This window comes from Anas acuta, chromosome 14 (genome assembly GCF_963932015.1).
Source record: "Anas acuta chromosome 14, bAnaAcu1.1, whole genome shotgun sequence".
Lineage (NCBI taxonomy): Eukaryota > Metazoa > Chordata > Aves > Anseriformes > Anatidae > Anas > Anas acuta.
Genome location: NC_088992.1, coordinates 19,900,368 through 19,925,723, shown reverse-complemented (window position 1 = coordinate 19,925,723; position 25,356 = coordinate 19,900,368). Strand labels below are relative to the sequence as shown.

The 25,356-nt window shown below is 37.9% G+C and overlaps 1 protein-coding gene across 9 annotated transcripts; it reads right to left on the bottom strand.

The window, feature by feature from the left end:
• Positions 1 to 459: 459 nt before the first annotated feature.
• Positions 460 to 23,177, bottom strand: FBXO38 (F-box protein 38). Of its 9 annotated transcripts, none has more exons than XM_068697723.1 (22): positions 23,026 to 23,177; positions 20,266 to 20,407; positions 19,267 to 19,400; positions 18,016 to 18,179; positions 17,427 to 17,592; positions 16,936 to 17,073; positions 16,515 to 16,652; positions 15,989 to 16,082; positions 15,441 to 15,571; positions 14,929 to 15,099; positions 13,812 to 13,954; positions 12,754 to 12,976; positions 11,925 to 12,044; positions 10,634 to 10,813; positions 8,522 to 9,235; positions 5,727 to 5,827; positions 4,905 to 5,007; positions 3,675 to 3,841; positions 2,869 to 3,014; positions 2,045 to 2,148; positions 1,703 to 1,816; positions 460 to 1,107 (listed from the first exon to the last, which is right to left on the bottom strand). In XM_068697723.1, exons 2-22 carry the CDS (start codon positions 20,391 to 20,393, stop codon positions 929 to 931), a joined length of 3,558 nt encoding a protein of 1,185 aa, XP_068553824.1. In that variant the 5' UTR covers positions 20,394 to 20,407; positions 23,026 to 23,177; the 3' UTR covers positions 460 to 928. The 9 variants fall into 9 exon arrangements, with proteins under 9 accessions (XP_068553824.1, XP_068553830.1, XP_068553832.1 ...); XM_068697729.1 differs by having other exon boundaries at positions 18,016 to 18,103; positions 19,267 to 19,384; XM_068697731.1 differs by lacking the exon at positions 23,026 to 23,177 and adding an exon at positions 22,566 to 22,997 and having other exon boundaries at positions 18,016 to 18,103; positions 19,267 to 19,384.
• Positions 23,178 to 25,356: the final 2,179 nt, after the last annotated feature.

Here is a 25,356-nt window from a genome sequence, read left to right as displayed (position 1 = left end):
CAAGGACAAAGCACGGCAATATTTACTGACTGTATAGAAAATCTGCATTCATGAGCTGAACGTGAATCAGCCTGAAAGCTGACTGTGTCAGATGACTCGTGTGCTTTTCATAGTTGTAGCCATGTCAGTAATTACACATACCTTTTCCCGTCTTAAAGACAAAATCAGCTTTCAGCCAGTTAGTACGTGCATATTTATGACAGAGAGTGGAAGCAACAAATTAGTAACGCATTTTTCATATTACAAAAGTCAAACAATTACATTGAAATCTAGTGGTATAAACAGCTTTAGAACATATTTTTAAGGTGCCAAATGTTTTTTCTTCCCCAAAAATGTTTTTCTGAAGCCTAGAAACTACCACAGATCGCTGACTTTGCTATTCTTTCTAGCTAATGGCTTTCTTTACAACAACTGTTGAATAATTCTTTCCCTTTGAAAAATGCACACAAGACACAAAGATTGTGCTCAACAGATTTACTCAGACTGGACTCTTAAATGCTCAAGAAAAAGGCACAGATTAAAAGAGACTCTGATGACTCTCTTGAACATAGCAAATGGGATTTTGTTTGTAAGAAAAAAATACTTCTGTGAACTGCATGGGCTGAAGAATTCAAATATTCTTCCCTGTTTCTAATTATTTGCCTTCACTAAAATGGAATTTAAATTAAATTGTATAAACATATGAAATAAAGTCTCAGTATTAGGAAGTTTTTCTTTTGTTTACTCTATGTACAAACCTTAGTATACAATTTTTACTTTTCATTATACATTTACTACATACTCTTTCCCAAACCGAGTGAGAGCAACTGCAAAGTATGTGTATGTGTTTCAAGAAAATGCTCTGCATTCAGAAAGAATCCACCTGCTTTCTCGTCTGGCAGTGCCAATCAGAACTTAGGAAGAGATGAAGGTTAGGTGGGGGATCCACTCAGATGTAATCATCCTCTACTGGTTCACCATTGACATCACAGTAATGGATGAAGATAGCCACCACACGCTGGAATACTCCTTTTTTCATCTGACGCAGTTCAGAGATCTCTTCACCTATTGTTTCCATACAGATGTCTGCAGACAATTGTCCTTTCCTCCGGGGTGCATAAATAGTAGCTGTGGAAGGCACAGAAGAATAAAAATTATTCCTTTCCTACAAAGGAATTCACAGATTTGTTCTGCCTTTCCCTCCCCATATTTAAATTTTACAATAGATCCAATACTTACTTAATATACTTTAAGTCCCTATGTCTGTGGACAAAAGGAATCCCAGAACCTCACTCCTGAGACTTATCTGACATGGTTTTAGGTTACCTGTTTCAGTGATCACTTAAATGTTTTACAAACAAGAGCAATTAAGGATGAAGCAGCAGCCTTTTATTTTTTGTCTTTAATGTTGTGTTTAAACTAACTACTCCTTGTAATCAAATATGCATTATAGTCATTGAATCTATGAATCAGTTTCAAAAAAATCAGAGAAATATATAACCAGAAGAGGTGTCTTCCTCATCCTCTTGAGCTTCATCCCTTAGAACTGAATCTAGGTAAGTATATATAAAACCACATCAGTTAAAAATCTCTCTAATAAAGGACATTCCAAGATTATTCTAGTAAAGTAGTGAAATAATAGAAAATGAAGTAACGTGCATTGTCAGCTTTAGACCAAGCAAAAAATTAAAGTTCTTTGAACACATCAAAAAAGACTACTCACTTCTCTCATCATCCTCAAAGTCATATCTGGCATAGCTGTTTGGCTCTGCTGTCCTCAGTGATCTCAACCATGGAAAGTCAGTAATCATGGAGTAAGGGGCGCCATCCACAATGCCTAGAAGAGAGACAGGATGAGAATAGGAGGACAGTGGCACACCCGCAGCTTTAGCACCCTTCATCAAGTCAAAATGGACTTCCTCCCTTCAATTCCTCCACTCTGTCAAATGTTCTCCACTTCCCTCACAAGAGTTATTATTCCTGTCTCTTATAATATGATGCACTCAGAGTTACTTATCTTAGCAAGACACAGAGCATCAGCTTTCAGGTCTTTATAAACACACACCTTCTAAAGTGTAAATATCTCGTCCCCAAGGATACTTGGTGTATTTTTTCAAGTCTTCATCAGTTCGTGTTGCTTCAGGGAAGAACTCGTATTTAATAAGCTCTCTAGAGAGAAGGATGAAAAGATTACAGCCAGTAGTGCTAGGAAGTGTGAACTGGGGAGGAGGAAGAACTAAATGGGAGACCCTATCACATAACCATTACTTTAATAAGCCTGAATCCATAGAAACTCTCCTGTAAGACCCTTCACCTTTGAGAGTAACCACAGAGAATATGTATTGTATAAGTGAGGAAAGCAGTTAAAATAAAACTTCAAAAGTGCATTTGTCCTTTTAATCATTTCAGTGGAAAATCTGAATAATGGAAACACTGACTTAAAGTACCTGGATAACAGCCACTGTGTACAAGTCCCTGTTGCTGGGAATTCTTGCTCCTCAGCAAGGAACTGAAATTGACTGCACATCATCTTCCCCAGAAACTACGATTACTTCTCAGAGCAAACCGGTCTTTTCTCTTTTTTAATAAAAGAAACTTGTTTTCTGATTTGAAGATATTCCTCAACCATCCTGATTCCTTCAACATTCAATTGCTTTACTGCTGTATGGAATAGAGCTGAAGAATTCTACAATTCTGTAAATGTATCTATTCCATTAGATACATCTGTATATATGGAAATTATATTATCACACCATCTAAAACACAAACTTCACCAGCCAAACTTTTTTTCTTACTTGGATAACAGAATACTGTAATCTGCAGCTAAATGTATCTTTGAATCAGGATTGAACATCTTTTCTGTAAAGCTACTGAGGGGCAAGTACTTACTGGTTAATATTTGCTATTGTGTCCATCCAGCTCCGAATGCGCACCTTATTGCGGACATTAGGTGGGTTACTGAATTCATGAATTATGCAAATGTGGTATGGATAAGGGCCACTAAATATCTTTTGCTCAAGAGTCAATGTATCAACCTGTGAAAGACGGCAAACAAAGACATGTAAAAGCTGGTTTTTTTTTTTTTTGTTTTTTTTTTTTTTTTTTTTTTATACAAAATCAGCCTTCCCTTGGTCAGACAAATCAACCCAAAAACTTCCATTACTTTACATGAGAGAAGCAGCACTGCAGTATAACACAGAATGTCCCAGGGAGAGTGCTAAAGTCAAAAAAAATATTTTTGGAACCTAAATTAAGTTCTCTTATTTACTTGTCAAATGACCTCAACAAGTAAATGTCAGTGTTTACTTCTCCTACAAGTAATCTGTGGGAAGAAAGGGTAGCTCCCAGCACCACAACAGTTTTGCAACACTGTTTAGCACCCAAAGAAGATGCAGCTTTCAGTGGCAGTAAAAAGATTAACTGCTGTCGTATCAGTAAAAGATTACAGATACCTGTGCATTATATTTTTTTATATTATCTTCTAATGTAATGACAATTGGAGATAGTCTTAAAATACAGTATCACCCAAGTTCTGGAATCTACAATAAAAGCTTTGATGGGATAGCCTTAATAAACAAGTTATTGTACCATCTATATTTCTTGCATTAATTGAAGAACATATGAAGCCAAGAGAGGTGAAAGAATACAGGTAGAACTTCATCACTGTTCATGATTAAACAAAGTTGGCTGCATACCTGCTGCATTGGACGAAGATAAATTATCCGGTTTCTTTCCGGAGGCATCCTGAGAATCTGATCCAGAACCTGATCCATGTTTAACTTCTTGCATTGAGCATAGTCAAACCGATTGACAACTGGCGCATTTTCTACTTTTAAATGTTTCAACACACGGCACCTTGTAGCTATAAATAAGCAAGCAAAATTAAAAGAATCAAAAGAAAACAAAATAAACATACTACTGAAAAGACCTTAGAAGTTTAGATGATTTTCTGAGCAGACTGATTTGAAAGAAGACAAACAAGTAATATAAATAAAAATTAATGAAGTGGTTTGGATAGCTGGCAATTTAAGTACATTTAAAGAAATATAGCAGCTATTTATTTCATCCCCATCATGATTAAACTTTTAATTTGTGAACCTATTAGAAGAGTCCTTTTAAAAGGCCATGACAAATTTAATCTAACAATAATTATTTTCTCCCTTTGTTTCTTTAAAAAAAAAAAAACACAAAACTTGAAACTGTGTATCCCCACAAATGAAAATCACTGACTTTAAAACCAAATCAAATATAGAGTACCACAAAGCCATGCAATGTAAAGGAAAGCTATTTTCTTTCCAGTAATCATGCTCGTGTCATCAAAATTTTGTTGAAGAATAATGCACGTTTAGAGAAATATTCCAAAATAAATTAAAAAAAGATTCCCTCATTCTCTGATAAGTAGAGATACCTCATTTCAGAAGAGAACACGTTGTTTAGTGTAGGTGTTGAAGGAAACAATAAATGACCCAATGCTTCAATACAGGACTAGTCATACAACCCAGAATGCGAATCTAATGTATCTTAAATACCATAATTGAAAATAGACTCTTATCTTGTCAGTAAGGAAGGTAATATGTCAGCTAAATAGTCCAGGGAAGCAGGAAGAAATAAGAGAAAAAACAAAGTGTTCTAGAACTCATTTCATCAGTTCCCAATTGTTGTTTTATCTCTCTTCAATAAACATCTCTATCTTCATAGATGTCATATAATTTCAACTGTTGGTTTTCTGATACTAATCTTCATTAAATATCAGACAGCTTAGAAGGAAAGGGACAATCAAACTGAGAAGCAGTAATTCTCAGCATCAGTTTGACTTGTAGCAAAGCAGATGATAAATATAAAACAAACTATGGAGTAACTTTAATTCCTTCAGGAGCTTCTAATAAACCCAGATGGTTGAGACAAGCATAGCATTAGCTACATACCATGTATAAACATCATTTTGGGGCAGTCTTTCAGTACCAAATCTGTTATTCCACAATTGGTCAAGGTGATTCCAACAAGGTTTTTGGATTTCAAAGTCAGGACCTGGTAAAAATAAGAAATAATTAAAAAAAAAAACTATTTCAGGGAAAAAATAAAGGAAATAAAATTGAATTGTAAAGGATACTGCCAGGTACAGAAAGATACTGACTGGATACTAATAAACATAACACAGCTTCTGTACACAACAGGCATTTGAGATGACTAGCCTCCTACTGGCAATAATAAGTCTTCCTGCTGATCAGAGCACCACAAAACTCAAAAGAAAACTTCACAAGATTAAATAGAAGTCATATCAGAAAGCACAATTTCTATTAGAAAAATCTAAGTAACACCTATCTGTTATTCACACACTAAGAAAACTTCCAGCCTGCAACATAACAGCTGAGCTGGTATATCCAGAGGTAATTACATATCCCATGTTTCCTTTAACAGCAGTAGCTTATGCTGTCATTTCAAAAATAAATGCTAAAGAATAAAATTTCCCCCTGCACATCAAGAACAGTACGGGAAGACAGGACTTCATGCAGCACTATAACTATGAGCATCTGACAAACTTCAGTTTTAGCTTTAGTTTGTACTTTGCTCTTCACAAGCCTGTCAGAGAATCATTGTGCCTAACAGAATTTTCCTCTGTACAGATAGGACAAAAGAGAACAGCAACATCATCTGGCCCTACAAAGAAGACAAGCTTGTGTTACCGTATCATTGTTCATGAGCACAGCCAGCTGATAAACCTGTACCAGGTGAGGAAGAGACCTTACTTGAACATGATCATCCTCAATAACTGGGTCACTTGTGCTTGTGGACTTGTCAGCTGTCCTTTTCCGCTTTGTGGTTTGCCGCGGCTTTGGCTTGGCCACCTCTGAAAACAGAACACCAGAAGAAGTTTTTCTGTTTGCATTTCAGGAGAACAGCCATAGAGGCAACTCCTAGCTGGAAGTGTCATTTAGTACACCTATTTCTTACATAACTAGGATCAAAATACCTGTCTGTCCTGCAAACAACTATGTATCTTTTCCTTGCACCAAAAAAACATGTTCAGGTTTGTTGCTCTGAATCATTCATGAAGAATAATAACCTGAGAGGGGGAAGTGCTGTTCATAGATGAAAACACAGGACTGCTGAACTTACTGATCCAAAATCAGAGATGAGGAGCCAAGAAAAGAACAAATAATTCGTTGTTAGGTTACTCTTCGTTCTCTGCAGCAAACTATGTTCTTAATGAATGCAAGAACCAAAATAACTTCAAAGTTTTAAATAGTAGAAATATCCCCAAACTACTTGAAAATCTGTTCCATGTAACTGTCACCAACTTTTTCCTGATATTGCAAACAATGCCCACATATAAAATACTTAAGAGGTTCCCAAGCTGCTTCTTGCTCCATTACCTATATCTATGATATCAACTTCCTGTTTGATTTTAAAACATAAAATTGAAAGAACTGTAATAGATGACAATCCTTACTTCCTACATCAAGACAAAAAATATGCCCTAGAAGTAATTTTCTGTGATTGACAGATCAAGAATGTAAATTTTACTAAAATGAAGCTTCCTTTAATTTTTGTTTTTGTTTAAACAGATGGCGTATTTACAACAATTCATAATCAAGATAAAAGTGCAAAATTTTAGAGACAAAATATTTACTCCAATCTATATTACTATTAACATTCAAAATTCTTTTTTCCTATAGAACATCAAATTCCACCAACGAGCTGCAAAATTCAGGCCAATTCTTTAAGGAATCCACAGATTGAAAGATGCAATGTTAAGTAGCTTGATATCCATGAATGATGATTCCCATGTTTTGATTGGGGGTTATTTTGTTTGGTTTTGGTTGGTTGGTTTTGTTGCTATTGTTTATTTTGTTTGTTTTTAACAATTCCTAGAGTATCTACAGTTAGAGAAATACTTTCTACATGTAACATTGGTAGGATTTTCCAATTTTGTGTTGAATTGTTCAAGGTACAGGCCAAGGCCTTACAGAAGGTTCAATACAACATGCTTTTAACATGTGAAAAGCTTGCTTCACTACAAGTAAAAACTAAAACAAGTCTAAATGAAAAAAATACTACAAGAAAAATTGTAGCTTGCATTTTCACTAAGGTAAAAATTAAAATTACACATCATCCTTTAGCCAGCTAGTAAGTGGTAATTAAAAAAAAAAATTCACTGTCTTTATTATTCACTTATTATTATTGTTCCACTGTTTAAATAATTACAAAGAAACCAATTTCTACTATCAAACATAGGTTTGTTACAGAAGCTGAAAATCAGTTTAATTTATGCCAGAATAATAGAAAGCAATGATATTTAAGGCACATTTTTAGGCTATTCAAGGAAAAACATTTCCAACTCTGCAATGAAGTAATAATTAGATCTGACTGACTTAATGTTATTTTGGTAATGGACAAGGATAGGGAGGAAATATTTTCTTTTGATTTCTGTAGACTAATAGCTGGTTATAATTGAACAAGGTAGAAAACAGACATTTTAAATTTAAAAACAAGATCATTTCTTCAAGCTGAAACACATTCAGCTTTGTAACAACTTCCTAGGTGATTTAGGTTTTCCTAATGCTTGGGAATTGGAAAGATATTGGGACATGCTGTGGTTGAATCATTCCACATTAACAGACATATCAATCTGCTATCGATCCTTTCTACCTCCAACACATACAGTTCTGTAATTATATGTTTAATTTTTAAATTTCATTTTACTTGCCAGATATTCTCAGGAAAGAATACTGGATATATGAGGTAATTACAAAACTGTGATATGCCAAACTAAGATGATTACTTTGGCAATCAAGCATATTCGGAAGAAACAGCAAGTTCATCCCTTACGTTAATTCTTCTCTCCCAACACATCTGGCTTCATTTCAGCCCATCAGGATTTTATCTTATTGTTTTGTTTGTTTTTTTTTCCCATATATGTTTTAGATGATGTGAAAAGTGAACTTACTTAATAAAAAGACAATTTTCAACACATTTGATCATCATGCCTTAATAAACCTGGAAATAAAGTCCAATATGGAGGTGCACAAGCTTGTGCAGTATTATAGCTCAATCATAATCACGGCTTTCTTTATTGCTTGATAAAGTATTAGTTATGAACTTTTGCCTTCTTTCTAAGATCTGAGCGTACCTGCTGTCTTCTTCCTTTTAAAGGGAGAATTTTAATGGGGGAGGCAGTCTTATGTTTCAATGAATGACAGCCTTCACAGGAAGAGAGATGCTGTCAAAAGAAGTTGCATTTGGTTTTCAAATGAGTAAATCAAACAATGTTTAGTATGTATGGATAACATACAGAAATACTTGCATGGAGAAAAAAAAAGTCACTAGCATTCTTTACAGAGAGATTTGTTATTTTACCTAGCTATGGCAGTGAAGTCAGACATTCCAGATCAATACTCTGACAACAACACAGTTTTATATTATTAATCAGTAAACTTCATGTTTAACTTCAGTATTACCTGTGGCTGTTGCTCTTGTTCAATACTGTTTCATGCCAGCACAGTAGTTTACTCGGAAATGAACATATGCATATAGGCCATACCTGACTCTGACACCAGAGGGACATGTGACAGCTTGCTTCTAGCTCTTGTTAGTGGTCGGCGAGGATACTCTTCTTTATACTTCAGCTCACAGCTCCTTTGCTGTGAGCCCATGCTCTCCTCCCCACTGGCAGTCCCACAGGCACTCCCACTAGTCCTCTCATCACTTGCCTCTCCTGGAGACCCACAGTTTGGCAGAGTCCTAAGTGCAAAATCTGACCTATTTGGTCCGTTCCCACAGGCTCCACTCGTGGATGGATATTCCCCATCACAACACCCATTAGTCCTCCGCTGTGTGTCCTGTGGCTTGTAGCAGGAACACCGGGAACAAACAGAGCTCTCCTCAGTCTCTCTCTCACTGGAACCTTCACTTTTACTAGGTGAGCAGACACATTGCCTGGATTCATCTGCAGCTGCTGGGCTGGTGCCAGCAGAGTGGCTACCAGCTGTCTGTGCACAGTCAGGGCTAGGAGAAACACCACTGCAGGAGTTGGATGTTCCTGTTGATCCTGTTGCATTACTGCAACCCGGGTAAGAATCCTTGCTTTTGTTCTTTTCAGGCATGTCACTTGCTGCTTTCATGTCAGCTTTAATCTGCTCACTTGTTACTTGACAACCTTTCTCACAGCTGCTTTCCTCAGCATGGAACTGCTTTGCCTGGCCCACTTGGCTGACACTGCATCTCTTCCGCAGTGGTGTCTTGCCTTTACCGCTCACTGTAAGTAAAGCATGAAAGAACAATGAGACAACCCGATACACATTTCAAATATATAGAGACTGCTACTCTGTTAGATTACTTAAAACAGAAGGTAGCCTAGAGGATAATAACGAATCTTGACAGGACTATTCTGCTATTCGCAACTCCTGATGATGATATGGGAATTAATAGCAGTTCTAGCAGTTGCTGAATCTCTATAAAGCCTTGCAGCTATTTTTATAGTAGTATGCTGGTATGTTTGCCAGTAAATATTTGCCAGAAATGCTAACATTTTGACAAATCACTTAATTGGTTAAAAAGGCCAAAGCCCAAAAATATTAACAAAACATAGAGATAATACTAGGTTTATGCTTTCTTAAGTATGAAGAATAAATCTGAAGAATTAGATAGTAACATAGATGTGACTAAACTTTGTTTTCAACAGCAATCCTTAGCTCCCCTTCTGGGTACAAAACACGATGTTGCTAAGTACTAGTCTCAGTTTGCAGATGAACAAAAATCCATAGTGAACAACGTACAAATCACAGTTGTAACTCAGATGTCTACTATCTTAATCCTCTCAGCTAATTACATTAAACCAAGCCACCAAAACCATTACTGGCTCTACAAAAGTTCATTTCAATTGTCTCCAAATGCAGCTTGTCACTATTGTGGGTTATTTCAAGCCCCAACGCAGAACTGACATCTATGCTGTAAGCACAGCGCCCTACAGCCTCATTGAAATGTACTAAAATGACGGTGGGGATGATGGGCAGAGAGTATGCTGGTTATAAGAAGATACTTTGCTGCTTTGATTTGCCTCAGGCTTTGCAGAAATGAGATCAGTACTAGACCAGTACAGAGGTTCAGAGAGTACTGAACATCACCCTGAGAATTCTTTCTAACTTGCAAAGTTCCCATCAAAGTAAAGTAGCCTTTAAAGTGTCCCCTCCAGGACACTCCCACAGTGCCTGTAAGAACTAGAAGATGGCTACAACTGTCACTTTTTCTATCAGCAGCAATGCTTTGGCAGATGAATCATAAAGACAACATGGCTACAAATTTGTCTTCAGATACACGATAAATTATGTGCACTTGCAAATACAGAAGAGTAGAAGGTTTCTTCTGCCTGCAGAGTAGCGCAGCACCATTATTTTTTATCTGGCTCTGTACAGCAACAGTGTGATCAGAACTCAGAGAGAGGTGTCCCTGCATCTTCATTCTGGATTGGTTTTTAACAACAGAAAGAGGAGGCGGCAAACAAACATGCCTTTTACAAAACTGTAAATTGAACTGAACCATAAGGAATAGAATGGAATGGAACACAATGGAGTAGAACCAAACAGGCCCAAAGGACTGAATCTTAAAGAGTAAATTTTGCTCAACAGTGCCCAGCCCTCACCCAACTGTTCCACACCTGAAGGTTCTCTAATTTCCACTGGATCTCTGTTTTTCTCCTCTCCATCTGAGTAATTCTGTGCAATGTTGTTAGTGATGCAGGCTCTTGAATTTCCCATGTTTTCTTCCTCATCCTCACTGTCTGAATCATGGACAGTAATAGCTGCTGGTTTTACAACAGGCTGAATACCACTTGGTCCTGAAAAAAGAAGGGCAACAGTTCACATAAAAATAAGTGAATCATAGATTAAAGGGCCAAAGAACTTTTAGAATTGCTTGAAAAAGTAACAAGATGAATTTGGTTCAACTTATCCACCCTTTCTGTGTCTCCTTTATTAAAATCCAGATATGGGAAGAGCAAATCACTGCATTTCAGCACTAGACATTCTAGTTTGGAAAGGAAAGTTTGGAAGATTCACAATGCAAGACAAAATACAGGTTTTCACAGTCAAGATTCTCTGCTTCAGAATAGTTTAAAGGTTCTTCCACAATCATTAAGAGTAACTGCACTATGTATTACAATCAGTTCCTGAAACTTCCACCACAAGGACAGAAATGAAGGCCAGAACATCTGAAGTTACCCTTCAGATGTTTTAATCCCACCAGTAGAGGTGCAAAGGAAAAGCATGAATTACTAAAAACCTAGAAGATAAATGTACACTGTTAGTTACCGCTCTTGCCTATTAACTAAAATAATTACCCAATCACAATGACACATCTACCTGTGACTAATACAATAAATGAAAAAGAATATGAAGTTAAATACCCTTTTTCAGGAGCTATCTTGAGAAAGCAAACAGATCCAGCATACCCGTATGCTACTTCATGGTGTTGGCATATTTAGTATACAATTATGTTGTCCAGCAAATGGTGGCTATAAAAGATTTCAGGACTGCCTTACAGATGTCACTAACAAAAATTAAATGAATACTGAAGCAAGTTGTTCTGACTTAAAAAATGCAAAAAGAGACTCCATGCACTGCAGTGAAAGAAGTGAGGTCAGTACACCAGTATCGAAACAGCACAAGCTTACTCAGGCCTTCAGAGTCTTTGATTATATTCAGCACATAAATAAAACTTTAGTATCCAGATCTTTTACTACATAGGCAGAAGAAAACTGGGGAATGCAAAACAGACTTTAAAATAGAATAAATTTATTCACAGCAGTAAGCTGTGCTAGCATCTTTATTTCCAATGTATAAGACATCCCAGCTGAAGAAAACCATTCAAAAACAGGCTTATACTGAAGAATTTAACCCCTCAGGAAGGGGATACCAAAAGGTAGTTTCTTTCCAAAACCAAAATATTACCTGCTTGCTCTTCATCGACATCCATAGGAACAACAGCCTGACTGTGAGCAGGGACATCGTTGTGGCCCTGCCCTGCAGCCACCCCTTCTTCTGGTGCTACCTCCTCCATCTCATTTAATGCTGAAAAGATTGACATAAGGTCAACACAAGAAAATAAAAGGAACAGAGCCCATAAGTAGAATCCAGCCCGCACCCATGGAGATTCAAAGAGCCACCGAGAACTAAATAACAGCTGCTTTGATTCCTTCAAGGAGTCTCAAGGTTGCACACTGAAGCCCTGCAAAGACTTACTTTACATTTTTTCCTTAACTAAGGCACCAGCCTAATTTTGGGGATTTACTTCTTCCAGATTTTCCACTCTTCAAAGAGCCTTGTTCCACTGCAGTTAGCAGTACAAACAGGATTTACATATTCATTCCCTCCAATGATTTCTGCCCTTGCTGGGAAATCTTAAAAACATGCTGACACTGTGACATTGTCCCAGACCTGACCAGCAGAGCCTAGAAAACACTTCACACATCCATGGATGAGCATCACACTGAAATTTCACATTGTTAACATCTGTACTGCCACAAGTCATTTAATTGTCATGTTCCTAAACCAGCTATTTGATACAATAGAAAGATAGCTTTTATCAAAGACGTGTCAGAAATATGCAGACAGCCCTCAAAAAAGGTTAGAAAGATTAAAGAAGCTACATACCAGGAACTGTAAGGGTAATGAGTTTTCAACACATACCAGTATCTTCTCTCATTTACATTGGACTCTAGGTAAATGGCAATGCAAATACCTTTACTTCCCCCAAAGGTTAACAAAGATCTCAGATTACCCTCAGCTGCAATCTGCTGCTCTTCAGCTTGCCCATCTTGCCGCAGCTCATTCTCCTCATTTTGGTCATTTGGGTGCTGGTGATTGTTGTGGTGGATGTTGGGATTGTTGTTGTTTTGGTGGTTATTGTTGTTGTCATTGTCATTGTTGGAGTTCTGATTGCTGACCAGGGCAGATGAGACACCAATTCCTGTACCTGCACTTAGGCCCACACGAGCACAACCCTGAAAGCAAAGAGCAACTATAAAGATTTGAAAACGGCAATAGGTTATCCCCATAACATATTCTAATACCAACAGAAAATGCATTCTGGCAGTAGTACCCAAGATAGGCAACCAGCATGCATATGAAGAACTGGGAAACTTCCTAATATTTGCTTATGCTACACATTGCAGAAGTGTCTTAAGTTTGGCAACCCAGAAAACTTTCACTTCTCTGTTAAACTCCGAATGAAAGGGAACTCCATAAGGCATATAATCTTACTTTATTGAATTATATGATATGAGATCATATTACATCAATAGAAATAGCAGATCATATAGCCTTCCTGGAATGCAGTAGCCTCAAGATAAAATTTATGATCAAAGAAAGCAGTTTTCATTATGTTACAACAGCTGTTACAAAGATTTGTGTTACAGTATGAGAGAAAGAACATTAAAAATGAAATTCTCAAGCTTTGAAAGCACTCCAGTAGGGGAACAATACCCCCTATTTCACCCACTACAATATCATAAAAAAGCCCTCACCATTTTACACAAATCCTTATGCTTGAAAAAAATAAATAAAAATCAAAAAATTGAAAAAGCAGCAGAGATCTAAACAGAACATGAAATCAACATGAGTCATGTTTTCTGGTCACAAACATCATAAATATCACTGCTCTATCTTCAAAAGAAGCATCATTCTCCCTAACAAAACACGATAATAGCAACTGCAACCTAAGCAATTTATTGACCAAGCTATTTAATGTATTACAACTTAAAAACATACATAACAGCTAGAGTTCACCGTATTTCAACTGACCAGGCCGAAATAAAAAGCAGTCATTGAAATACACACCTTAGGAGGTTCACGGAACATCTGGTCCAAAGAAATGAATTCTAAGCTTGGCAATAACTCAATGAACTGACTAAAAGAATCTAGCTTTATTGCGTGGCATCGCACTAGTGTGAGGTCAACCAGTCGGGTCCATCTTGAATGATCTGCAGAAAAGAGATGCATTTTTTTTTTTTTTAAGAACTGCTATTTCAGTTTTTCATCTTTATACTCATTCCAGATCTGAGAATATGCAGCTTTGGTATCTCCAGCTTTGACTACTACCAGCATCATTATGGTTCCAAACCATTCTTCATCAATTACGAAAAAAAATAGAATAAGCAGTACAAAAAAAAATTTTACGAAAAAAATAGAATAAGCAGTAGTATGAGGTAAAAAAAATCTGTTTTAATATCACTCTATGGGTTTTTCATATTCTACCAACCTTCAAATTGTAAAGAGTAAAACTAGTTAATTCTGTGGATGTCTTAGTTTGTACCATTGGGTTGTCCTCTATAGAGATCCTGTGAGTAATGTCACAAGTCATTTTATCATCTTATGGTTATCCAATGACTGCATAAAAATAAATTTGTATTTTCAGCTCTATTTCATAAAGTGTCAGCATCCACATGACAAGAACCCCATTCTATTTGTCACTGTCTCTCTAGTACTTTTACCAGCTTTCAGGAAAGGAAAATAAAATCCAAGGGGCCAAAGTTTTGACTATCTTCTCACCACCAAACCTGAAAGAATGTGCATTCAAGAGGCATTAAATAAAAATACACATACTTAAAATACATATTTCAAAAACTGGACATGCTGCCAATTTTATGATGAATTTTATATTTAAAATACTAATTAAAAAGAAATAATACTGATTTCTTCCTCGCCTATCAGTGCAAATAAACGTGTTTAAATTTGTATATGAAATTTCTATATACAAAGTATGCATGTGGTCAAAGGACATTAAACACCTTTTGCAAGTACATTCCAACACCTCAACCTTTCCTTGTAATATCTAATTATGCTTATCCACTAAGAGGATTTTGTGTTTTAAAAGTTAAGTTTCAGGATGAATAGCTAAAGATGTGAGCAATCGCTCACACATAGTATTGCTGAAATTTCAAAAAGCGTGCAATACCTGTGATCCAATTATTTGGGTTATGTAGATGTGGGCAGTTGTAAATGACCAGATACTTGATGCAAGAAAAAACCTCATTTACAGCTTTCATACCAATATCTGTAATAATTCCTGGATTTTCAACCACATCAGCCAAGCCATACTTCACCAAGTCCCCATTTGTCATTTTACCTATGGAAAAAACAGCAGAAAATACAGTAACAAACTTCAGAAAATTGCCCTTAATAGCATGATTTCCTCATTTCCTATTTTAGTCCAATTTGCAAATGGATCAAGCTTATTACTTCACTTCAATAAAACTGAGGCTTTCCTAATTTCAGTAAGTACTTCAGGAAGTGGAAAAAAAAAAACAAAACAAAACACACTTTGCTGTATGAGATCAGCAGCCTCACCAAGGGTACATTAATTTATTTTTTTTTAATCACTCCTAGAAAATGACTGAAAAGACATCAACAAGACATAATTTAATTCTTGCATTTGTCAAATAATTACATATATAAAAAATGTCATACACTGTAGTAAAAACTCATCAACATATCCTAGATGAAGAGTTTCAAACTGTGGAAATTCCAGTTCAGCCATCTTCAAAGCAGAAAAAACACCATCTTTGGTCAAGGAAGGCTGGATCCGCACTTCATGCAACCTGAACACAACCAAGAATTGTTCACATTAAAAGGCATGCCAAACCACAATTACCATAAAAACCACTCAAGAAGATGCCCTCTGGTATCAGAATGAAAATATTATTTCAAAAATAGCAGGAATAAGAGGGTATTTGTATCTTTACAGCAGAGTTTTGCAGTTACATAGCAATATCAGAGTTGAGAGACTAACAGCATGACGCTTTTCATATACAAGTTCAAGAACAAGGCTTAAGACATGAAGTGACTCAGAAGCAGAAAGAACTCCATGTTATTTTAGCCACAGAATATGTGACATTTACAAATACTCATTCCTTAAACTTTTGAAGGTTGCTCTACTTCCTCACATTCTTGAACCTTATTATTTAGATCTTATTTTCAAAAAAAAAGGGGGAAAAGAAAGATCTGAAGGACTATACCTTCGTGCAGCAGTTATGATGAGGTAGCCAAGATCCACTTCAAGTGCATTTTTGCAAGCTCCCAGAACTATAGTGTGCAAATTCCTAAAACCACCTGGCAAAAAAACATTCTTTCATTTCAGTTATAGATAACATCCTTAAGCCTTACATATTTCCACCAGTGTTGTCTTGACAAGAGAATTAACAGAACATTTTTTTTTTTCATCAAATCCATTTAAAGACATATTTGCAACAACGCTCCTCCAATCCTGCCCGTTCTACTCACCAACAAATGCAATTGAAAGGTTAACATATCAGTCTGGAAGTAATTACAGTTAAAAGACTAAACAGTATTCAATACAGAGCACTATATACAGAGCAATATTTAGCACCAGAACCATAGTTCCAAACCTGATACCTTTAAAATAATGATTAAGGAAGGCTATGCTACAGATAAAAAAGTTAAGCTTCGTATATCTCCTGTATTTGCTAGCATTTTTTATTTTTATCTATCTAATTAAAGTACGAAATAAAATAAGTTCCATACCTGATCTCCAGCTATCTTCTACTACATGCTGGATAAGTCCTCCTAGAAATGGAACACGAACCAGTTCTAAATGCTCCAAATTTCGGGCAGAAGCCAGGCCCGTCACTAGGGGAACATACTTCAAAGAATTTGTGGGTCCTGCGTAGAACAGACCAAAGGTTGCTCAGTTAACAAAATTGAACATACCACATTAAAGAATTCAAACATGTCCACATAAATCCTTCTAGATCAAGAAGTCAACAGAACTACGTAATTTAATAATGTAGAAGACATTTCTGTCCAACACTGCAAATAAAACAACTCTTTAGAATCTAGTCAATAAGATTTCCATTTGCAATTAATTGGTACCTATGCATTTTTAACAGAATTACTAGATTTGCTACATGCTAAGACATCCCCTCTACAGATGAGCTGCTCTTACCTGCACAATTCCTCATTACAAAAGTGCGTAAGCTGATACAAAGGAAATCTTTAAAAGGCTGTGGTTTGGTGAGTCTCACCCACTTCAGATATAGGTGCCTCAGCATTGGGATACAAGGAATCTCAGGGACATTCACCCCTAATAATGTATAAACAAAATAAAAGTTCATACAGGGTACCATTTTACACAACGCATTGAGAAATATAAACTCTAGGGTAATTTTCTTTAGATTAATACTCTGGCTTTAAGAGCAGAATGTTTTCTTCATTGAAAGCTGTTCACCTAAGTTTGTCAACATTTTTTTTATTTTTTTATTTTTTTTTAAAGAATTTGTACTTTGGATCTGCTATCACATATATTTTAACTAATGTTTCAAAAACGACACATTCCAAAAAAAATTCCTCTCTTAAAAACAATGACAATCTCACAAATTTTCAAAGCCTTAAAATTCACCTGTGTGGAAGCCAACCACTTCAGCACTAAACACTTACCTACTAAGTGCAAAGTCTGAATTTTAGCTCCTATAGGAATTTTCAGCTTGTTCTCTGGAGGGATTGGAAAAGCACCATTACGATTACGAAACTTCCCTAAAATATGAACTTGTGGCATATATGTCCAAATAGCTTCCACCAGCTCTAAATGAGAGGTTTCAACACCCTGGATAAAAAGAAGCAAAGCAAACGCTCTTATACCAATTTAAGTAACAATATTCTATTAGCCAAGTAAACTTCTCAGTAACAAGAGATATGTAACGCAGTGTGTCATTTTACTGTACATTTGTAGCAAGACTTATCTTTTAAAAAGCAGAAGAGTAAGACTTTAAATTCATGTCTGGACTTAACATCACCTGTGATTCTCACTGGTGCAATTAAAAATAGTACTTGATTCCAAGCTAGTTGTACATTTGCAAATAGAGTCACAATTAACTGCTGCACAATACAGTCAGGTCTGAATATAAAAAACAGGTCTGAACAGAAAGCCCTGAAAACATACTGGCAATGATGCTCTGCCACATTTCTTCTGTTAACACAGATCATCTCAGCTGTTGAAGGAGGTTCTCTCTTGAATCTAGCCACTCACCAAAAGATTTGGACAGGCCTGCAAAGCCTCTAGAACTCCAGGAATGCTGAAAGCTTCATGGCCACGGACTCTGCGTCTTTCAAGATACCTGGGATGAAGACCATAAAGTTGTTCAATGTCTGGCATCTTCCTCAGCAGCGTTAGGAAACTGGAATCAGTGAAACCTAAGATAACAACAACAGATTTGGTATTTGTGTAACAGCAGACACCTAGCTGTAATGGGAAAGCCAAATACGCTGTCCTCTTAATATGGTAGTACAGATTCTACAATGTCAAAAGATGTGTTCAGTGAAGCAATAACTTGTCTTCCACTTCCAGATTCTATAAATTATGACCTACATACTCTTCTGTCTTGAATTTTGCAGTCCCGCTATATGTTTCTTTTCAAGTAGCTGCATGGCTACAGAGTTAACTATACTTTCATTTCAGAAAGAGCAAATCTGCAGACAGGCTTTGTGCCTCTATCTTTTTGGGAATTCCATTTATCAACTACATGGTTCAAAAACACCTAGCTAGATCAGTTATCTGTGTCACTGTTCACCCGAACTCACAATTCCCAATGAAAGAGACAGTATCTTAAGGAAAGATTATTCTAACGTAACACAACAGATAAGGGTTTAAAATGAGTAAATTTAAGACAGTATTTAAAGACTATTTACATCTGTCTTAGGTTAGGTCTAACCATCTATATAATACCAGTCCTAACAAATCTAACTTCACAGATCTTCTGACTTTCAGAATATATTTATTTTAGCTCTCTCCCTCAACAAACCTTAAGAGAAACCGTAATATGCGCAGACTTGACCTAGGTTGCTAAATTTGTCTTTTGTTCTGAAGACGGCTTGAGGTGTGATATCAAAACTTATTTATTCTTACATTGTTAACTGGTGGCAGATGAGTTGCTCTCTCATTCCATTGTACTTTTTCCTGCCTGCATGTAAACAGCCTCTTCTTGGATTAACCCCCTTACAATAATCAGACAAACATAGATTGTATTTACAGATTGCTACAAGATTCCCCATTATTGCTACAAAAATATCCAACACGCACACATGTATATATACAGACTGATAAATTATCCAAACCACATACTCAAGGAAGACATCCAAACATCACAAGAAGTCAAGAAGAATTAAATTTCTAACTCTTCTTCCTGCTTCTGAAAATTCATCCTGTGCATCTCAGTAGAAATAACAGCCAGTTTCGCTCAATACCACTTTAATGCAGTTCTTGAGTGAGTACATTACTCACCAGTGGGCATGTATTCCCACCAACGGCCTGCACATAAATCCACAACCTTCACTACTCGCAGATAAAGAGTGACTGCTTCCTTCAGCTTCCGGGACAGGCATTCCATGCACATGATATCCTGCAAGGGAAGGTACCTTTGGGAGAGGAAAAAACACCCCTCTGGTTTATCAGATGTGGATTCCTTCGGCTTTTCCAAACTAAAAAACATCCCAAGCATAATTACATGAATTCGTACGTTTTGAATGCCTAATAATATTAATTTAAATGGAATTTTCAGACAGTACTCTAATAGCGTGAGATCTGGCTACAAAGAAGGAACCACCAGTTTTTGATGCTGAATATAGGATATTTAAGGTATAAGCACAATATTAAACTGGAGAGATGCTTTAGTTGTCTAATAAATGCTGCTAACCAAACTATTTGCCACAATTTTTTCCACAGTTCAATTAAAGATATTTTCATTTTCTAGTACATACTAGCACACTTAGTTGGAAAATATTTTGGGGGAGCTACTGTTTTTAAAGAACTTGTCAGTAAGTCACTATGTTTTGAATATTATCAGTATGGATAAACATCCTGAAGTTGTGGTGTAGGAGAGAGAACATTCATCCAAGTTCCCTTCTGCATCTACTACAAAACAGGCACAACAATTTCAAAATATGCGTATCAGCTTCGTAGTACCTGAGATACATTTCTGGACTGAAATCAATATTTAAACACTTGTCATCCCACACTTGTGAACAAAATTAATTTTTTTTTTTTTTTTTTTTTTAGTTCTTCGTCATTCTACTATTCATGACATTCACAAGTTAGTGTCCAAATGAACTCTGGAACTGAAAGACCAATTCTCCCCCCTTCTCACCTAGTTTTTATCCAGTAGTACACACAGTACCTCTACACTTTATAATAGGTTACACAAGCATCAATGCAGGTGAGATCAGAAAACAAAATAGAAAACACTATAATAATAAATAGACTGACTTCCAATAAGCTGCTCACCTAAATATGTGGCAAAGCACTTCATGAGAAAGCTGGTTCATGTAGTCTTTTGGCTCATCAGCTTTGGTAGACTCAGAGCCTTCTCTGTTCACTGAGCATGGTTTCACGTTTTTCCGCCTGGGACCCATATTTGCAATGATTTCTAAAGAGAAAAAGGACAGAGTAGAGGACAGACCAGATTAAGCTTAGTTTCTCAAAAAAAAAAAAAAAAAAAAAAAAGTAAAATCTGCAAATAAAGAAAAACTCCAGTACAGCTGAACAGAATTAACTAAAATTGAAAAATTCTTTGAGCAAGTTGTAGTTTGCCTGGTGTTACGAGGTCTCAGTCATAACTTCCTGGATTTAGAGCCTCCTTGTGATGGGGAGTGGAAGGGAAGGTGCTGATCTCTTTTCTCTCTGCCGACCTGAAGGAATGGCATGATGCTTCATCGGGGAGGTTAAGGTTAAATGTCAGGAAAAGGTTCTTCACTGAGAGGGTGCTCAAGCACTGTAATAGGCTCCTCAGATCACAGCACCAAGCCCACCGGTGTTCAAGAAATGTTTGAGCACTCTCAGACATATGGTTTGATTTTTGGGTGGTCCTGCATGGAGCCAGGAGTAGGGCTTGATGATCCTCTTCGGTCCCTTCCAATTTGGGACATTCTATGATTTTAAGAAACAACAAAGACCCAACCATTTGAGCTAAGGCAAATAGATCAGGAGAAAAATCATCACGGGTTTAATCAGAGATCAATTCCTCTGTGTGAGGGTGTCTTCAGAGATACCATCCACACACTATTTCAAGGCAAATCACAAAGAGAGATTACCGAATATCTACTAGATATCTTCCAGTGAAACAGCACAAGGCCTCTGTCTAGCAGAAAACAAAACATTTTCCTTTTAGAAAAGCCAGGCAACCACTGATCTTTCTTGGAAAAACAAAGGACTATCAGAAGTCCTCAAATCAGCTCCTCTTGAAGGTTAGAACACTATCTAAAATATTCAGGTTGCTCAGTTGAAGATTAAAGTCCCAGAAAAACTGAAACACTTTGCCTCAGCAGCAATGCGCAGGATTTCTCTCCCCCTTCGCTTTACTGAATTAACGTGCTTGTGTCTATACTGTCCCACAGCACATATACTGGCATACACAGACTGAAATATAAATAAAAGGTTTTATTTAAAAGCATACAAATTTACTGTAGGAAGTAGCAAACACGTAGCAGAAATAACATTAATTCAATGTTAATATCAGAATAAGTAAGTTAACATCTTATGTAGATGAGTGGCAAGAGAAATGTCTTTATTACTGCTATTTAGCTGAGGAATGCTTTCTGCTAAGTAGGGTAAAGCACCATTAACTCAGTAAACCTGTCTAACAGGTTGAATACCAAAATCCAATGGGTGAGGGAAAACAAGTTTTAAAAAAGACAGAATTTGGAAAACTTAAGAGATGTTTCTGTTACAGCATTCACTGTGATGCAAATACACCATAGTATTTGCTTCATGTTACACGTAAGTGGCACCTGAGCAGAAAAACAAAACATTTCACGAACATGAAAAATGACTGCATTCTCCAACATAATTTATACACTAACAAAAAAAAAATAATGAAATATTAACGGCTTCCCTGCAATCTAATTATTGAAAAGCATGTACTTTCACACATTTTTGTATGTACTTTAACAACTGTATGTTGTCGTAATTCATTTCATTTTAAACGGCAATATTAAATGAACTTAATTGGCACCTTCTGCTAGTGAGTAGCATGAAACATATCTACTCCTGTGAATTAAGCTAGGGCTTCTCCTGCCAAAACTAAAGACTCTAAATTTGTTGTCAATACATATGCTACATTTCTTTTTGGTATACATGGGAAGAGTTTGAGATGTTAACATTGTACTGTAATGTAGTTAAAATCCACAAAGTCAAACTATTTTTGATATTGGATTCTAATGAAAACAACTATTACATGGATTCCAAACAAATGTCATCTAATCACTTCATTTGAACAGCACTAGATACAACATAAGCCTAGATGAATACAGACACATAAGGGATTAGAGTGGTGTTTAAAGTACAGCAGAGAGAAAGACTTAAGAACTATAATCAAAGGTAAGAGAAGAGAAAGATATTAACAAGTAGAACAGAATGAAGGGGAAAATCCTAGAAGCTTCCTGTAAGACTTAAAGGCAGCTAACACGACTAGCCCTGAGTTTGGACGGTAGTTTGGCTCTTCCCTAGAAGTACATGTGAAGAACACCTACGAGACAGGATTTGCTAAACACACACGTTCCTCTGGGCTCTACTCCGCAAAGGCGCACCTTTACCGTTTTGTTCTCCCCTGGCAAGCTGACCCCATTTTCAAAAATAAAGCAACGCATAAAGAAGCAGTCGGACGATTTTTATCCTCCTCAGCTCACTTCGCGAGGAGCAGCGCAGCGACAACTCGCCTTGCCGCCCACCGCTCGCCCCGCGCCCCCCTCTCCGCACCGACGGGGCCTGCCCAGCGGCCGGTGGGCACAGCCGGGGCCTGCCCAGCTCCCCCAGCCCCGATCTGAGGGACGAGCAGCTCCAGCCCAGAGAGCCGCGCTCAGAGGGGCGCTGCCCCGGGGCGAGGGGCTGATTTGGGACTGATTTTGCACCTCCCCAGGCCGCGCTCCCCTCAGGCTCTGTCAGGCCGCAGGCCTCGGGACAGCGGCGCCAGGCCGGGCCCGGCCACCCGCAGCCGGGAGGGCCCCACCGCGCCCCCGGGCGGCCCCGCCGCGCCCCGCCGCCCCTCACCTGCCCCCTCAGCGCCGCCCTGTTATGGTGGCCGCGGCGGGAGGGCCGAGCCCGGCCGGCGCTCGCTGCGCGTCCCCTTCCGCCAGCGCCACCAAGCTTCCGGGGCCGCTCCCGGCTCCGGCCCGCCCCGCCGCCATCTTGGTGTGACGGCAAAGGGGAGGCGGAGCGCTGCCGCCGCCATTTTGGGTGTGGCGCGGCTCGCCGCTGGGTGGCAGCCCGCTGCGTTCTAGGGATGTACGCTGCGTATTTTGAAAAGAAATGCAACGAAGGGAGCCCTGACAGACTTGTTAAAGGGAGTTGATGTGACGATAGCGATCAAAGATGTGTAGTAGTGAGAGGAAGCTGAAAGAATTTTAGTAGATAAGATAGGCTAACGGGCATGTGAAAGGCAGCCAAAAGAAACTTTAGTAAATAAGACAAGTAAGGGACAGGTACCATATCTTCCACTACCTATTGTGCAAAGAAACTGAGGCAGGAAATTCTGGGATTCCTCACGAAAAACAGTTCCTGATAGAAAAGAGGAAACATTTCAAGAATCAACTGAAACCGAATCTGCGGTTTAAGCAGAAGCTGAGAAGCTTATGAGTCTGCGCTGAGATGAGAGGTCAACCAGCGGTGACGAGGAAGACTCTCCATGACCCCTAGCGACCACTACCAGAAAACACAGTGCAAGTGTGGATAGGAGAAATCTATGAAAATGACTCCCTGGAACTAATTTTGATTTAAAGTGGGGATAGGTCATGCACATGTGTAGGCACGTCGAGAAACTTCATGCATATTTAACTCTTCACTGCATAAAACCAAGGCAAGTGCCGCGTTGGGGTGTGCACGACTTTGGTGGGACTAACCCCATGCTGCCCAGCGCTGAATAAACATACCTACGTTACAATCTTACTAATGGTGGAGTTTGCTTTACACACATCAGCCCACCCCCAAGGTGGCGGGGAGTGAGGCTGCTCACACACTGCAGCAAGGCGCTGCCATTCTTCAGCACATACGTGGCTTTTGAAAGGAAACTAATGTAAATTGTCAAAATTATGCCTCAACACACAGTTCTTTATGAACAGAGAAGTGACACTGATGTTGTCCACAGCAGTTTTAACACAGTTTAAGATTATTGCCAGCTGTCTTTGCCATAGTGTGTTAGAGGCCATTTCTGGGTCAGTATTTAGGCCACCAATGAGACCATCTCATCTGAAGGGTCACACAGCAAATCCTATTCATACCTTAAAACCATTGTTTCACTGGTAGTTTTGTAGCAAGTGCAGAAAGATAGTTGCTCAGGTCACAGATAGTAAAATACACTGTACAGACACTTTATACTTCCTCATTTACATAGTATACTAAGTATTTGCCTTTGCTTTCTGTTTAACAGTACATTACTCTGAAATTTCTCTGGGAAACCAAAGAATTTAGCCAACCCATTTGTCTATAGTCAAAAACAGCTAAATAAGGTAGAGAATTCTCATTTCAAAGTTGCAGTCTTATTTTTCAAGTAATAAACAGAAACAGACTATAAATATCACATAATTTAGAGTAAACATTTACACTGATGAGAAAACATACTGTGGTCCAAAGCATGGTAATTTGGGGATAGAGGAAAAAACAGCCTAAATGAGGCTTGTGACATCACCATTGAGTAAACACATGAAGTGGCATTCACATTTACCGTGATGTTACTCGTCTATCTCAACTGTGAAGTGGCTTCAGCGAATGCTCCCGTATGGCTTTGCCTGTTGTATTCCAGAAGTTATGATTACAGAATCAAGTAACTGCTCTGTTCAGATGTTGCACATCTTCATTCTTCTACCTACAGAGAAGACAGAAGGAGCATCTACACTGTCTTACCCCTCATGCAATCTTATCCACAGCCTGATGGCCATACAGCATGGTACATTCTATTCCTGTAAGTTTGTTTCTGAGGGGAAAAAAAAGAAAAAGAAAAAAAAAAGTCAGCATACGTCAGGAAAAGAATGATCAGCAACAGGAATGCATGTGGACAGAATTTAAGCCAAGTTGCTGGAGAGGAATTTGTGCCATTGAGGCTATTGTTGAGCATTGAACAGTTAGCAGCTATGCAAATCATGGGGACACACCCTCTTCTTGCCAATCAGCATGGATTTTAGATGTCAGCAGCATCCAAAAATTTAGGATCTGGGGAAAGCAAGTCCTCCTATGTAAAAGCTAAGTGGAAAAGGAAAATAGTAGTTCATTCAAGAGCCAGATGTAAATCTGTGTGTTTGGGTGGCACCAAGAGAAGATTGCAAAAGGACATAGAGGAACTCAATTGAAATAAGGAATTTGGGTAGGGCAGTTTGTTATACTATCATT

Bases quoted from the DNA above. Each gene is read 5' to 3' on its own strand.
- FBXO38 (XM_068697723.1), bottom strand. From the start codon at position 20,393: ATGGGTCCCAGGCGGAAAAACGTGAAACCATGCTCAGTGAACAGAGAA. The intron at 13,955-14,928 runs GTATTGCACGCT...TCTTTTCTGCAG, and splicing joins CCCAAATAATTGGATCACAG to ATCATTCAAGATGGACCCGA. The intron at 3,842-4,904 runs GTATGTAGCTAA...GCTTATTTATAG, and splicing joins CAAAATGATGTTTATACATG to CTACAAGGTGCCGTGTGTTG.